The sequence below is a fragment of the Dromiciops gliroides genome, chromosome 1 (genome assembly GCF_019393635.1).
Source record: "Dromiciops gliroides isolate mDroGli1 chromosome 1, mDroGli1.pri, whole genome shotgun sequence".
NCBI lineage: Eukaryota > Metazoa > Chordata > Mammalia > Microbiotheria > Microbiotheriidae > Dromiciops > Dromiciops gliroides.
In genome coordinates, this window is record NC_057861.1 from 381,706,299 (window position 1) to 381,722,993 (window position 16,695).

The 16,695-nt window shown below is 36.4% G+C and overlaps 1 protein-coding gene across 1 annotated transcript in view; it reads left to right on the top strand.

Annotated features, from left to right (window-relative positions):
* Nucleotides 1-16,337, top strand: part of CDH6 (cadherin 6) — a 176,218-nt gene extending 159,881 nt beyond the window's left edge. Inside the window, exon 12 of the mRNA XM_043976765.1 lies at nucleotides 9,294-16,337. Within this exon, the coding sequence (XP_043832700.1) occupies nucleotides 9,294-9,784 (491 nt within the window). The 3' untranslated portion in view covers nucleotides 9,785-16,337. The remainder of the gene's footprint in view (nucleotides 1-9,293) is intronic.
* Nucleotides 16,338-16,695: the final 358 nt, after the last annotated feature.

The window sequence follows — 16,695 nt, forward strand, 5'->3', positions numbered from 1 at the left end:
TGAAATCATAGATGTCTATGCAATTTTCCTATTAAGAAAAATTACTCTCAACTGATGTGTTCTCTCTAAAAACCATGTCCAAAAACTATTTCTTTAAAGTTAAATGCAGATTATCTCCATTTCCCATTGTTAGAAAAACTTTCTTTCCTCTGGTTCATTCCAAAACCATTTGCAGTCTGTCTTCTGACCATATCACTTAACTGAAACTTTTAGAAGTTATAATTACTGGGAGCAGCTAGGTGGTACAGTGGATAAAGCACCAGCCCTGGATTCAGGAGGACCTGAGTTCAAATTTTACCTCAGACACTTGACACTTACTAGCTGTGTGACCTTGGGCAAGTCACTTAACCCTCATTGCCCAACATACCCCCACCAAAAAAAAAGTTATAATTTAATTCATCAATAAGTATATATTATTATATATTATATTAAATATATATTATAAATTATATTAAATACCAATTATTTGCCAGTACTGTTCTAAGTGTTGGGAATACCAAAATTTTAAAAATCTGTCCTCAAGGAGCTTAATTGGGTAAGACAGCACACACACACAAAAAAAGGAGGGAGGAGTGGAAAGTTCCTGACACAGGGGCATGGTGGAAAAATCAGAGAATTCCCAAAGTAGCACAGCCAGATGGGAAATGAAATGGCTGTGCTGAACCCCCTCCTTAAATGCAGGTTTTACAGTTCATAGTTTCACTCTCCAATCAGAGGGGCAGAGGCTAGTGATGAGTTTTGAGTATTAAGGCTTATTGGATCTTTTAGGATGATAAGATTTTCCTAGTGATATGTTTCCCAGGGCATGATGAAGAAGTCAGAGAAGTTCCAATGTAGTGTTTCCAGGAGCCAAATCTAATAGCTTTTTCTTAATCCTAAACCTTCTTTCTCTCTGTGTAGCATTTGACATTGTCCAATACTTTCTCCTTCTGGGTACTTTGTCCGATTTGAGTTTGGGATTTGCTTTGTTTGGGTTTGTTTTGTTTTTGTTTTTTGGGGGGTGACACTAATCTCTTTCAATTCTCCTACTACATTATCCGACCTGTTTCCCTTGCTAGATTATAATATATATCATACCTCCTAACTCTAGGTATAATGCAAGGTTCAGTCTCAGGCCCCCATCTCTTTTCTCTACTTTCTCTTAGTGATCTAAGCAGCTGTCATGAGTTTAATTATCATCTCTATGCAGATAATTCTCAGCTCTATATATCTAACCCTGACTGTCTACTGAGCTTCAGTCTTGCATCTTTTGATTGTTATATCAATAAATCTGTTAAATAATTTAAATAGTATTATGATTTTTTATTTTGTTGGTACAGACTATCCATGAGTACTGAATATCTCTCTAATTATTTAAATTATTTTATTTCTTTAAGGAACATTTTATAATTAAGCCTGAATGCACTTTGGTAAATGGACTCCAGATAATTTATGAATTTTATAAATATTTTGAATGACATTTCCATTTCTATTATAGCCTAATGGGTTTTATTATTGCTTTGTAGATATATTTTTATATTGGTGTTCATTTTGTATAATGCTACTCTACTCATTCTATTGTCTATTTCCTAAGACTTTGATCTGGATATCCCATAGGCTTCTCAAACTCACTATTTCCAAAATAGAAATCATTATTTTTGCCCCCCAGAATCCTCTTTTAAATTTATTTTTTCCATTAAGGATAGTACAGTCGCAGTGTTTAATAACTTTTTGAAAATTATTTTTTCTTTGTTTTTTGCCATTTACAAGATTTGATTTTTCACACATATCATAAATTCATTTTCTATACATACTGTATATGATGTTATGGCATTCTAAATGAAAAACAAAAAATAAAGGGGTTATTAAATATTGAAAGCCTTTCGTGAGTTCTGGCCCACCCTGTACTATCCTTCAAGCCACGGAGGTTCACAGCATCCCTATCATTTTTCACTCCTCTCTCCCTCACCTCTCAGATACAATTAGTTGCTAAATTTTATTTCTACCTCCAGAATATCTTCCATAATCAACCTTCTTTTTCCAGTTGTACAACCACCAATCTAGCTCAATCAGTCAATCAGTCATTAAATATTCACTAAGTACTTACAATGTGCCAAGCACTGTATCCTTATCATCTCTGTCTGGGTTTTATGCTATAGGCTTCTAATTGGTCTCCCTGTCTCTAGTCTTTCCCCATTGCAATCAATTCACACAGCTACAAAAGTGTGTTTCATAAACATCAGAACTATATCACTCTTTTACTCCATAAACTCTAGTGTCTTCCTACTATAAAAACTCCATCTTTGGTATTTAAAACCATTCACAACCTACCTTTCCTATTTGGTTACAGATTACTCCTTTTTATGCACATTGTAATCTAAGGCTAGGCAAACAGATCTACAAAAAGTCTTGCTACAAACATTTTTGAGTATATTGGATGTTTCTTTTTAACATTGACCTAGCAGTGGGCCAAAGGATATGGATACTTTCTTAGCAAAATTCCAAATTACTTTGCAGATTGTAACAATTTATATTGTCACAAAGAATGCTTCAGTGTGCCTATTTTCTTACACTTCCCCCAAAATTGACTATTCACCTTTGTCAATTTTCTGAGGGAATAGGTGAAACTGAATTGTTTGATTTATTTTTCTCTTATTAGTAACTTGAAGCAATCTGTCTTTTATTAACAATCTGTACTTCTTTTACATCCTTTGACTACTTATCTGTGGAGGAATATCTTTTGGTCTTAGATACTTGGTTTTAGAGGGCAGCTAGATGGCACAGTGGATAGAGCATAAGGCCTGGAATCAGAAATACTTGAGTTCAAATCTGGCCTCAGAAATTTACTAGCTGCATGACCCTGGGGCAAGTCTATTAATCCTCTTTATCTCAGTTTTCTCATATATAAAAATGAGCTGGAGAAGGAAATGGCAAACCAGTCCAGCATCTTTTCCAAGAAAACCCCAAATAGGGTCACGAGTAACCAACAACAATTACAAACTTGGTTTACTTCCCTGTATATCTTGGATATGAGATGCTTATCAAAGATTTTTGAAGCAATACATAATTTTGCTAAGTTTTTTCACCAATTAACTGCTTCTCTTTTTATCCTAGTTGTATTTTGTTCATGTATTTTTATGTAATTGAAATGATCTATTTTATCTTTTGCAATTGCCTCTAAACTTTTTTTGATTAAGATTTTACCCCCTAACCATAGCTGTGAAAGTTAGCTGGATCTATTTCTCTTCTCATCTGTTTATAGTATGACATTTAGTATTCATATCATATGTGCACTTTTGGTTTATTATGGTATATTGTGTAAGATATTGATCTGTAGTTTTCCCAACAAATCTTGTCATTTCCCAAGTAATTTATGTTTTCACATTTATCAAACACTCAGTTCTTGAATTTAATTATTTCTTATCCCCAATCCTTTCATTTTACTGGTGATTCAGAATTTAAGACTCCTGAAAACACATGCAAACTATTATTATGGTTCTCTGTATTAGGCTCTGGTCACTAAATAGGTTTACCACATTTACAAAAAAAAGAAAGAAAGAAAAAGGTCATTCTGGGTACTATTTATTCTAGATTATAAGGACTGATGATATCTTGTTCTTAACTTGTCACTTAAGGACTTCTACTTTCAGGTTCTAACTTCCATTCCCACCTTTATTTCACATTCCTCCCCTTCACACACTCTGTTCAAAGTGGGTTTCTGGTTATTCTTTGATTTCATCCTGTACTCTCTCACCTCCTTGTACTTTGTTTTGAGTTCTCTGTCTTTGTCTGTCACATTCTACTCTAAATCATGCTTATTTGAGGCTATGTTTTATCCCCTCCTCCCAAAAGATTACAAGCCCCTAGTTTTGAACAGATTATGTCATTTTTTAATTTTCATTCCTGGTTCTTAGTAATGCAGCTTGGTCATAATAAATACTTAATGGAATTTAAGCAAATTATAGAATTTTAAATAATTTTAAAGTGATCGGTGATTCATCCATAGGAAACTCTCATAGGTCTTACTGTGGAAAAGATCACAAGAAAATATCTGATTTAGTCTTCTTTCTTCAGGCTGGTAAGGAATTGACAATGCAACTAAAGCCCATTGTATGGGCCAAATTCAGTATGGGGAGAGTTAATTAAGCAACTCGCTGTAATATTGGGGTTCAGAAAATAATGGGAGACCTCTAGGTCCAGAGTTTCCCCTTCTCCAAACTGCCTCTTTTCCAGTTATGTCTCCCAGAATAATAAGAAAAGAGATTAACAGCCTCTTTTCCACAAACAAATCAGGTTTTATTAATGGGAACAAAATTTACAACACAAATGAAGTTAATAGAGCCAGGGACAATGAGAAAGGGAAAAATATGACCCACTTCCTAGATGGTTAGAATCTAAATCTCTAGGGTAAAAAGGCCCCCATGTACCTCAAATAAGCTCTGCTTCCTCAGCTACTCAGAACAGCTTGGCTCAAACAAAAACTGACTCAAACCCTAAACTTGCTTCCAGCTCAGCTGGCCTAAAGTGCCAGCCTTGCTTCAACAACATAAACTCACCACCACCTGGAATCTGTAGTTCTAGGGAGAATCAGCTATGCAGTGTCTCCTGGTTCAATTCAAAGGTCAATGACCACCAGCTCCTCTCTGTCTCTGTCTCTGTCTTTCTCTGTCTGTGTGTGTGTGTGTCTCTCTCTCTGTCTCTCTCTGTCTCTGTCTCTCTCTGTCTGTCTGTCTCTCTCTCTCATCCCTCTCAGAGTTCTCTCTTACCCTTCCTGCCTCTCCCACAGGAAGGGAGATTCTTAGCCATGCTGAGTCTCCAATTGGTTCAACATACCCCCTGGGCTGTCCGCATTATATGGGCCAGGCCCATGTGGGCATGGGGGAACTCCTAGGTGTGGGCTTAGGTATTTTGTTGGATACTTTGATTCAATAAATGTTCTTTGTGTTATTCAGTCCCACCTAATATACATGACAAATCTAATCAGAGTTCCTTTTGTTTGTTCCATTATCTCTTCAAGTACACACCCATCTTTTCTTAGGCTTTTCAAGATTACATCTTTTCAGTCTGACCCTAAGGCCCAAAGGCCTACATCTTCGTGAGTGAATAGAACTTAGGCCTCCAGCCTCTTCAGAATCCTTCATATGATCTTGATGCTAATGATGCCAGTGACTGTTCCTACTTCAGGGAAAAAAAGATGGTTTCCCCTTAGCCCAAGAAAACTGATCTCATTGACTATTTCCCCTCATTATTTGATTATTGTCCTTTATATTTCATTTTAAGCCCTTTGTTTCTGGTCTCTTTATTTTCTCCATTTTTTTCTGTTTCCTTACTCATTGACATCTTCCTTTATAAGGGAAATCTCTTTTTCTTATCCCATGTACTTCAATGTCTTCCTTCTACCATCTACCTTTTACGAACTATCCTGGGCTTTTTGTCCCCAGTACCTAGGACAAGGCTTGAGACATAGTAGGCACTTCTACTCAATGGTAGAAGGAAGGTATTGAGGTAGAAGAGATAATCAGAGCTCTGTCCCTCTGAGAATATGAATATGAAAAATAGGAGGTGTTTTCATATAAGAGGTGGAAAAGAACATTGAACTTGGAGTTAGGGGAGCTGGGTTGAAATCTCAGCTCTGACACTCTAACTGGGTGACCAGAGACAAGGCTAAATAAACATAATAGTATTTTTGCTAGCTACCAAGATTTAAAATGCCAAATTAACGTGGTATTGTTATTAATCTTAAGTTTAAAATAGTCTGCTTAAAGAGAGGAATAATATATGATGGAGAAAGCCCTGTTATAATGATGGTTAAGTAGATGACATTTTAGATTGACTTCTGATCTTGGGGTTTGGTGATACTTGTTTGTCCAGGGACTCAGAATAACACTGCTGTCACTGAACCTGATTCTTTTTTTTTTTTTTTTAGTGAGGCAATTGGGGTTAAGTGACTTGCCCAGGGTCACACAGCTAGTTAAGTATTAAGTGTCTGAGGCCGGATTTGAACTCAGGTACTCCTGACTCCAGGGCCGGTGCTCTATCCACTGCACCATCTAGCTGCCCCCACTGAACCTGATTCTAAGCCCAATTGCTGTTGCACTGGAGAATGGCAGAAAGTGGAGGGTCCTTAACTATTTTCTGTTTTGGGGTTTGTTTTTGGTTTTGTTTTTTGCAGGGCAATGAGGGTTAAGTGACTTGCCCGGGGTCACACAGCTAGTAAGTATCAAGTGTCTGAGGCCGGATTTGAGCTCATGTCTTCCTGAATCCAGGGTCAGTGCTTTATCCACTGTGCCACCTAGCTGCCCCCCTTAACTGTTAATAGAAGTTATATCACTGAAGAACGTTCTTAGAATATGTTCCCATTCAGTCTTGTACTGTGGCTTACAAACAGTTGCAGTAAGCCAAAGCTCTCCTCACAAGGAAAAATATGGCCCATTTAAACTGTGGATTTTTGGGGAGGCAAATCTGTGACTTCAAAGTGTGGCAATTTCTGGGATGGAAACTCCACAAATAACTTCTTTATAATTTAGTCTTGGAGAGGTGTGTGGAACAATGAGAGGTTAAGTGACTCAGACATCCTAAGTATCAAAGGTAATGTTTGAATCCATATCTTCCTGACTCTATCCACTTTGCCACACAACCTTAGCAATCTCAAGAATACAGGCAAAATAAATAATTCCATTTCAATTACTGGATATTCATGATAAGATAAAAAAATAGAATTCTAACTTGTATTTGTGATCATTCAGACCTACCCGGGACTGTCTTTATTCTGCAAACCCTATGGATCTCTTAAGGCCATTCCAGAGCTAGAATTCCATGATTCTAATTAATAGGATAAAAATCTAAAATAATAATGAAGACCTCAAAGTGTAAAGAAAAGAGTACTGCAATTAGAGGCAGAAGTCCAGGGCTTGAGGCCCAACTCTGGCATTGTCTACCTTTGTGATATTGTATTAGATACGTAACCAATGAGCTCCAGTCTTCTCAGGGGTAAAATGGTGATCACTTTTCTGACTTTACCAAGTTGTTGTGAGAAGTAGGGAGACAATGAACGAGAAAGCATGTGAAGTAGCATATAAGTTACATTAATAGTATAAACAAGCCTATAGGAGAAATGTTTAAGAAACATTTTAAAATAAAATTTTCAAGCACCCTTAAGTACTTCAGGAGGACCATTACCTACAAACTACTGATGAACTAAAAATAATTCTGATTTATTCATTAAAATAAATCCCTAAGACACTCCAATAAACAAGCCTCCCTTACCTGAGTTTGAGTTGCTCAGTGTTAATAAGGTTACTTTTGAGAGTACCAGGACAAGAGGAACAAGAGACTCCAGTACTTCTCTGACCCTACATTACAACCCTATACACAGCCAACCAACATATACAATTGATTCCAACTTTAAACAAAGGACCATTAACTAACAAGGATAGATATCTCTCTCCACCATCAGGAAAATATCACCAGCATGCGCTCTATTCATCTGGGGATCTCAAAGGTACCTGTTGACTCTAAACTATTTCTAGAATCAGAGGACTTGGGTTCAAAGCCAACCTCTGATACTGTTTGTGTGACCTTGGACAGGTCACTTCATTTCCCAGGGCCTCAGTTTCCTAAGCTGCAAAATGAGGGATTAGACATAATGGTGAAGTGACTTGCCCAAAGTAACAAACATATTAAATGTCAGAAGTGGGGTTTGAACCCACACTAAAAGACATCTAATGTTTCTTTCAAAATTCAGTCTATGATCTTATGAGCCCTCCCAACACACACACACACACACACACACACACACACCTATGTCAGTGAATAATAGGAAACTGTTGATGTGTTTGTCAGAAGGAATATGTATTTCAGTTCATTACTGATCTGTGAATTTTTTGATGAGGATACTTTCTCCACCAGTTCTGATTACAACCTTTCTAGAAATTTCCTAGTTTCCTCAAGCAAGTGATGAGCTTTCCTAAACTTAATTCAGCTGGCCCTCAAACAGTATGATCATAGGATTCCACATATAGAGCTGGACAGAGTGTCAGAGGTCATTCTAGTCTAACTCCTTCATTATTTTTTTTGGGGGGTGAGGCAGTTGGGGTTAAGTGACTTGCCCAGGGTCACACAGCTAGTAAGTGTCAAGTGTCTGAGGCTGGATTTGAACTCAAGTTCTCCTGAATCCAGGGCCAGAGCTTTATCCACTGAGTATCTGGCCTCAGATACTTAGCCAGTATCTTATTATCTATTCACTGTGCCACCTACCTGTCCTTTTGTAAATCATGGGACCCTATTATGATGAAAACATATTCCAGTCCCTACATTTTAAGTATGAAGAAACTCAGGCTTCAGAAAGTTAAATCATTGGTCACAAGCATAGTAACTGCCAGTCAGTATTGAAACCTACCTAGGGTTTTCAGTGTGCTTCTCAGTATATCTGTTGCAGATTACATGCAGAAAGTAGTCATTTGCAAATGGGTGGACTTCTCTATAAATTATTAGTTTGAATCGAATCGTTCAAATACATTGGATTCTCAATGACACAAATTAAACAAAACAGGGAAACCCCCTGTGTAGCATGCAACACTGAAAGCTGAATGAATGTCAGTGACTTGCAGCCGCAGCAGAAGACGTCCCCACTTAGGTTTGTTAGAGCAAATCCAAAGGAGCTTAAAATGTGTCTGGCTCTCAACCATCATTCCAAGAATGTTGATAGCTGATTGCTTTTGAAATTCTGAATCTTTAGCTATTATCTGCAGTTGGGAAGGTTTTCATGTACAGAAGTCAAGCATAGCTATACACAAACACATATTCACTAGCCTTCTTTGGACTTCAAACTAATTTTATACTATTCTCAGGGCAGGGAAAAGAAATCCTACTGCCAAGGTTATTTTGGATACGGAGCTATGCAGACATTTCCTCACTTTCCAAAAGGTGCTAGCCTTGTCCTCATAACCAGGTTCATAGCATTTTAGGTGTTCAGCATAATTGACACTCTTATTACAGCCCTTTAGCTATTTTATTTTTTACCTTAAGACTGGTTTGCTATTTCAAAAAGGCAAAAAAGGAACGACTGACAAAAAGATGACTGTGTCCTATCTTCCACTTAGATTGCAGTCTTGCTTCTTTCAAATTTTTATCCCTTCTTGCTTCCTAAATTGATCACAAAGAGGTAAGGAACATTCTCAAAATATGAAAGTTGCGTTTGCAGTTTTCCAGACAACTTTTAAAACTTGGCCGTTTGAGCAAAATATTTCTTCCCTGACGTTAATTGGGTGGCAAATTAATTTTTCCTTCCCCTTCTGTTTTATTTCTCTTTCTAGTGACGGTGGTACTTTTTGCAGCTCTGAGGCGGCAGAGGAAGAAGGAACCTTTGATCATTTCCAAAGAGGACATCAGAGACAACATTGTCAGTTACAATGATGAAGGTGGTGGAGAGGAAGACACTCAAGCCTTTGATATTGGCACGCTAAGAAATCCTGAAGCCATAGAAGACAATAAATTACGGAGAGATATCGTGCCAGAGGCACTTTTTCTCCCTCGACGGACTCCAACAGTACGAGATAACACTGATGTCAGAGATTTCATTAACCAAAGGTTAAAGGAAAATGATACAGATCCTACTGCACCACCATATGACTCCTTAGCTACCTATGCATATGAAGGCAATGGCTCAGTGGCAGAGTCCCTGAGCTCCTTGGAGTCTGTCACTACAGATGGAGATCAAGACTATGATTACCTTAGTGACTGGGGGCCACGGTTTAAGAAGCTGGCAGACATGTATGGTGGCACAGACAGTGATAAAGACTCTTAATATGTTGCCTTTTTTCATTTTCCAATACAGCATTGAGATATGTGAAGTGGCTATTTCTTCATATTTATCCACAGCTCTGTGAAGGGTCCTCTATTCTACCAGTTCCAGCTGTTAATGACTGCAGTCTGTGTGGATCAAATGTTAGAGACTTTTTCTAGTAAACTTTTATGCGTTTCCAAGAGGCAAAGTTTTATTTTTTAGTGCATCCAGTTTACCAACTCAGTCTTTCAGGCACAGTGGTAGTAGAGAGGACAGGGAACAATATTTTTACTTGTTCTCTCAGTGTATATTTGAGGACATTTTTCTTTCCACTCACCTGTTATTTTGACCAGCTTTCATCAATTCAACTCAGATGACTGTTCTAACTGTACATTACACATACTGATGTGATAAGGAATTGCAATTTAACCTAAATACAGTATTATAGTAAAAGTAATGGAGAGGAATAACTATGAAACTAGTATTGGCTGATAAAGAGATGAAAAAAATCATGTATGCTATTATTTTACAGGTAATTCAGAAGATACCAGTTAGCCATTGTCTCCTGTTCTTTGAATATTTTTTAAGTATTAACTACTCTTCTGAAAGCATGAAGTCAGTTAGTAATCAAGGGTATAAATTCCATAGATCAATCTTTCATTGGGCACACTCTTCCTCAGATATAATATGGTGGGCCAGCCCAATTAATACTATAAAATCTCAATTCCAGTTTATCATAGTTTTATGATAAACTTCAAGTCAACAAGCATTTAATAAGTGATTACCATGCACCAGTTCTAAGAATTGTAATCAGAAAGTGGTAGTTTAAAATTTCATTAATTCTCTAATTCAGAATTTATGATCCTATATAGGCATGCTGAAGTTTTACCCTTACATTATATTATGGTTCAATATTTCAAGGATTTAGCTTTCCTCTCTATGGATTTTCCTTCACCAATGCAGGTCACACAACTCCTCCAAGCCTTAGTAGACCCTGTTATTGAGTTACTGCAGCCAAACATTTATCACTTGGTGGCCAACCAAGTGGTGGTGAGCATCTATAAACTGAGATAGGCTAATAAGTGAAGGACAGTCCCCTATCCTGGAGCCTTTCCAACTTGACCTTTACTCACATGGCATTTGAAAACTGAGGGTTACTTCCTCTCTGAGGCTGTAACAGTATAAGAGTGTGAGAGGGCATCATAGGGGAAAGGGAGATCTGTGTGAGGGAAATCAAAGGTTTGACAGGCAATCAGTGGCAATCAGTAAACAAAGGAAACATTTAACTTTAGTAAACTGAAGACCAGCAAACTGATTGAAAGCATCAACTGAAATTATCTAAAAAGTTTAATTATTTAGATTCTAAACTATAAATAAGTTAATTACAAATGATACTATTTGTTAATGCCCATAAAAATTGTCAGAGATAGTTCCATTCTTTCTCTCCTGTTCTTGTCAGCAGTTTTACTGCATGTTTGTGAAAGTTATAGAATACTTCCTATATTTTTGAAACCTGGGGTTTTAGGCATTTCACCAAATTGAACTAATCTTTTCTTGATTAGTGTGAATTTAGTGATATTTTATTGAATAGCTCAAATCATGATGTTGGTGGTGAGGTGAGAGCCAAATTTGCAACTGAATTTTGTTGATTTACTGGGATTTCTATATATTTACTTAAATAGATTTGATAGCTAGATATAGCTATATAAAACTGGGCTCATAGTATTTAATGATAAAAATCGAAGTCTACCATTAAAATGCTTACAGAAGACAAACAAATGAAAATCTTTGGTATCTTAAGTAAGCTAACCAGGGTTGTTCAAAGTATTAATTAAAATAATAGTCAACTTTTTAAATGTATTTCTTTAAATTGATTTTACCTTTGTTCCCATGACAATTCTGTCATTTCTTCTTTGAAAATTAATACTAAAATCATGGTTCTACATCATGACAGAGGAGTAATGTAAAAATAGTTGAAACCATTGTTCCTATTATTATGCTTTTACTGTCATGTAGTGGGTTATTTGGAGGAGCTGACATATGAACAAGTCTTTTTAAGCAAATTCCATTGATTTCATGGTACCACCATCATGATCTTGTCATTTAAAGAACCCTATCATGTCAAATGATAAGGAATGTCCAAGATACTGTAACTTTAGCAATCTTTGTTTATAAACTTAAATCTTTAAAATATAATTTGTTTATATATAAAACAGAAACTTATAGATAGGCTTAATATACTGGTTTGTCTTAGGGATTTATTTTCTGGTATTATTGATTTACTATAGATATTCTGATTGTTATTTGAGTATTAGGATTTATTGCCATTTTTTATTCTCTCACAAAAATAAAAATATTTAAGTTAATAAAAAGGTATACCATTTAGTAGATGCAGGAGTAAAAACTAATAATGACTCCAAAAAAATTAGGGAAATGTATTTTTATCACATAATCAAATACAGCAAAACTTTTTTAAAGGACCTCAAAGTCATAGAATCATAGATCTAGATCCAGAAGAGACCTTAGAGGTCATCTGATCCAATACCCTCATTTTACAGGTGAGAAATCTGAGACCCAGAGAAGTTAAATGACTTACCAGAAGTCATACAGACAGTAAGCAGCAGAGTTGGGATTTAACCTTCATATAACTAGATTCATGGAGCTGGAAGGAACCTTAGAGATAATTTCATCCAATGGAGAATTTTTTAAATTTAGAAACTGCTCAAGAGGGCAAGTGATTTGCCCGAGGTCGGTTAATAAGTGACACAGCTGGGTTCCTTAACCCAGGTTAGCCTCCTGATCCTTCCCTATGCACTGCACCATCTTCTTATGAGTTCTTGAATGATACTCATTGTACAAACACTCTACACCCAGCAAGTGGCATTTCACAAGTGGATACTTCCCATTTACTTGGTTTTGTTTTCTAAACTCTTCATAAAAAAGCTAGATTTCACTATAATTAACCTATGTACATCGTAGCCACAGGATATTACTGAAAAAGATAACAGCAAAGTTAATTTAAAAGAATTAGGCATTTATAGAAATATAACAGCACCTTAATTACAATATTCAGTATAAAATGAAAAGGGCCATCGTTCCTTCTGCTTCAGGTCATAGAACAATTTGAATCTGGGAAGAAAGACATTTAGCCATATGGAAGACTGCCACACAGAGGGGGACTTCCTCTTGATCACTTGACAATAATTGGCTCTTTTCCAAATAGAAGACTTGTTGTTTAGATATGGGCACAACTTGCAGTGATCTTGTGTTCTCCTAAGAAGAGGGAGTTGTTCATTAGAATTAAATTCAAGGTTTGATTAACATGTTTTTATTGCAGCCCCTGAAATGCCACATTTTATCTAGAATAGACTAATCATGATTTTTTTTGTTTAAATATCTAAATGAATATTTGGCTTATTACTACAAAACCTAATCAAGTGAATCCCCAAGGAATTAGATCATGTAAGAAAGAAACTGTATGATTTACTTTGAGGTACTATTAGCTCATCCGTCATATTTAAATGCTATTTTTCTAGTAATTGACATAACTTGAAAAATTAGCATGAGGCAAATTTTTATTCCTCTATTCCACTATCCCTACTTCTCTCCCACCATGCTCTCAATTAAAGCACCATTCAGTGTGTAATTAAAAAAGAAAGTGCTAGAAACCTAGTTGAAAGTGCCAGCTAGCTATTAAAAAATAGGATTTCAGCTGAGTTTTTCATTGCACCTCATCTGGTATCGGATGGTGGTGTGGAGGAAGAGGAAAGAGCAGGAAAAAGGAGAAGAAAAGTTTTAACAGTGTTACACCCTTTTTGTTTTTCACCGAGATACTAAAAATTGTCAAGTGTGAACATTATATATTATCCTTATTTTTTAAATGGGTTTAGGAGTCATTTCAAGGACATTAATGGTGTTTACCCACATTTATATTCAAGAAGAAGTCATTCACCACCACTAAAATAAACTGAAGATTGAGGGAGAGAAAGAGTAAAGAATTTGACTATAACTTTAGACCCAGTTGTGGAAACTGCTTGCTGAAACAACAAAAAAAAATCACAAAATACAAAATTAATAAATAAAACCTAAGAGATGGGAAATACAGCAGCAAGCAGTGGGAAAGGAAGCTGCGTTGATGAGAACCATAGAGAAAGAATGCCTGAATCAATATGTTAACATCAGAATATTTGTCATCTTTCTCCAGGTGGATGTAGAAGGGGAAATCTCAGGGAGGTTCCCAGATCCAAACTGACTTCATTTTTCAGGTGCTGGGCAAAAATCCAATCAGCTGCTTCCTTTAAGTACTTGTCTCTCAAAAAAGTTTGCAGAGAATTTCAAACACACACACTCACACACACACACAGACTTTGTTTCTCCTAAATATTCTGGTTTTGTTAAACCAAAACAACTTTTAGAAAATGTTCCTTTTGTGATTATTGTCAAATGTTATAAGATGCAAAACCACAGGAAGTCTCAAATGTACTAATTTGCTCAGTGGTAAGCCACATCTTGATACTCCCCTTGGCGTGTGTGTGTGTGTGTGTGTGTGTGTGTGTGTGTGTGTGTGAATGGGAAAAAATAATGACAATTTAAGTCAAGCAATACGGGCTTCTGTATATTTGAGGCTCACAAACAACATGAGTGAGAAGAACTAAAAGAGCACAGTTATGGGGTAGCTCTGTGGTTGTTGCTGAAGGCAATTTGCAATTTTCAATGGACGTGTTTCTCTCAGCTTTTTCTATTTCTTCCAGGGACAGAAACTGGAAGGCAGTGCTGCATTGCTGCCCTGGGCCCTTATTTTATGAGAAGTAGGGGGTCCTAAGTTATGTATAAAGTCCCAATGAACTGAGGCTGTCCCTTTCCCCAAGCTGGGAAACGGTTCCCTGGGAAAGTTGTCAGTTTCACGTAATTTCATTTTATGTAGCTCTGTCTAAATGAAATCTTATCTAAAATTGTGACCTAGTGGCAGGTGGTCCAAGAATCTCAGCAACGCATTGTGTTTAAATTAACACTCCAATCTGGGCTTCTTTATCAAATAATGAAGCCAAGAAGATTAACAGATGTTATTTGGATCTCGACTGGTATATGAACTATTTCTTAGCATATAAGAAGGAACTGTCCTTTCAGAGGCATGGAGTGATGGGCCTACAAGTACTCAGGAGTTCAGTGAGTGTTAAAGCTGCAACATCTTTAATCTCCCTTTGGCTTATTTATAGGATAATTTTCTAAAGGGATGATTCTCTCCTAAAAACATGGGAACAAGATTGTATTTAACGCGGGAGGGAACACTCTTAGAAAGGCAATACATGGACTCACACACTTCTTAAAAGTTAATAAAGAAATATCTCATTTTTAAAGCTACTAGTTTATAGTCTCTGCACCGTCGATTTAATTTAAGCATTGCTGAGACAATCTTTAATCTGCTCACCATTTTGTAATACCTTATTTACGATGCATTTTCATGTTTTAATTTGGGGAAAACGCTAGCCTGACAGTGCCAGGAGATGAAAGCACCAAAAGGAGGTCAAATGGAAACAAATGCTATTACCAGCTGTATTTCAGGCAGGACTGTGGCACTTAGCAGAAGAGCCATTGGGTTATTAGATTAATTTCAAAAGAGCTTTTACAAGTTGCTTAACTACAGGTTTTTTTTTTTTTAACTCATGGGCTACAAGCTCAGATTTCCCCTCAAATGGGGTTAATTTGACAAATGAGGCATGGGTCCAGCAGCATTGTGGAGAGAGCATTCCACGCTAATGGGATCTTAGTCTTTCCTCCGAGACTGCACTATTTATGTAAATATGTCTGGAGACACTTTCTATAGCTTTTAGTTTTCTATGATCTATTAGTTTAGTGTTGATTAAAGAGACAAATGTATAGACTTACTAGGCATTCAGGTGAATAGAGCAAGATGGTCTATATAGAAGTGTTTTGCTCTGAAAGGGAAAAAAAGAGGAACTCTTCAAAAGCATGGGTTTTCTTGTGATTATTTTCAATGTTTTGGAAGTTAAACTGCAAAAGAAAAGGCCTTATAATAAATGCTCCGTTCAATTTAACTGGTACCAAGAGAAGTCAATCTGGCTGCAGAGTCCTACTGTGATTTGTGATTTTAAAACCTTAAAATAAATGTTTGGGGGTATTGATCTTTTTTAATTAAAAAATACTCCCAAGTATAAATTGAAATTGATGTCACCCTTGAAGATTTACTAGCTGGAGTGCTCTGATCATGCAGTTACTCTCAATGTCTTTCTCCTGTTTAACAGAGAAAGAGTCTGATGGTACAATCACTGCTCAGCACTGAGAATCATTTACAGTTAAGACTTTCATATTTTAATAGCATACATTTGGAAGGTTTTCTGTATGAAAATAGTGCTGGAATGATTACTTTTCATCTCGGTGTGGTTGACCCTTTCATTATGGTCAGATGGGCAATATGTACTCCCTCTTGCCCCTATGTCTTGTTCACTGAAATGGCTTTTTTGTTTTGTTAGACTTATGGATTTCAAAAGAATGCAATTTAAAAAGTGATTTCTCACAAAGTGTGAATTTGCCTTTTTGCAAATCAATTTTTGTAACAAGTTATTTATATGATATTACTTAATAAATTGGTTTTTTTCTAACTTGTTTTTTCCTCCAATTCTCTGAAACCATAGTTTATATTTACAGAGCGAAAACTATTTTTTAAAACCCACTCAGATTTGACCTTTCTGAATCTGCTTCTTTGAGCTCTCAGATACAGAGTCAGAGCTTTGACTGAGACATAGAACATGCAGATACATAAGGCCAAAGCTTGATAGTGTTTCCCAGTGTTTTGTGGCTTGAGACATCATTGGTAGGCAGACTTATTTGCTTCCTAGACTTGGGAAGTTGTGCTGTTATTTATTGAATTATTGCATTAAGAGAGAAAAGATGATTTCTCCATGAATTCTCAT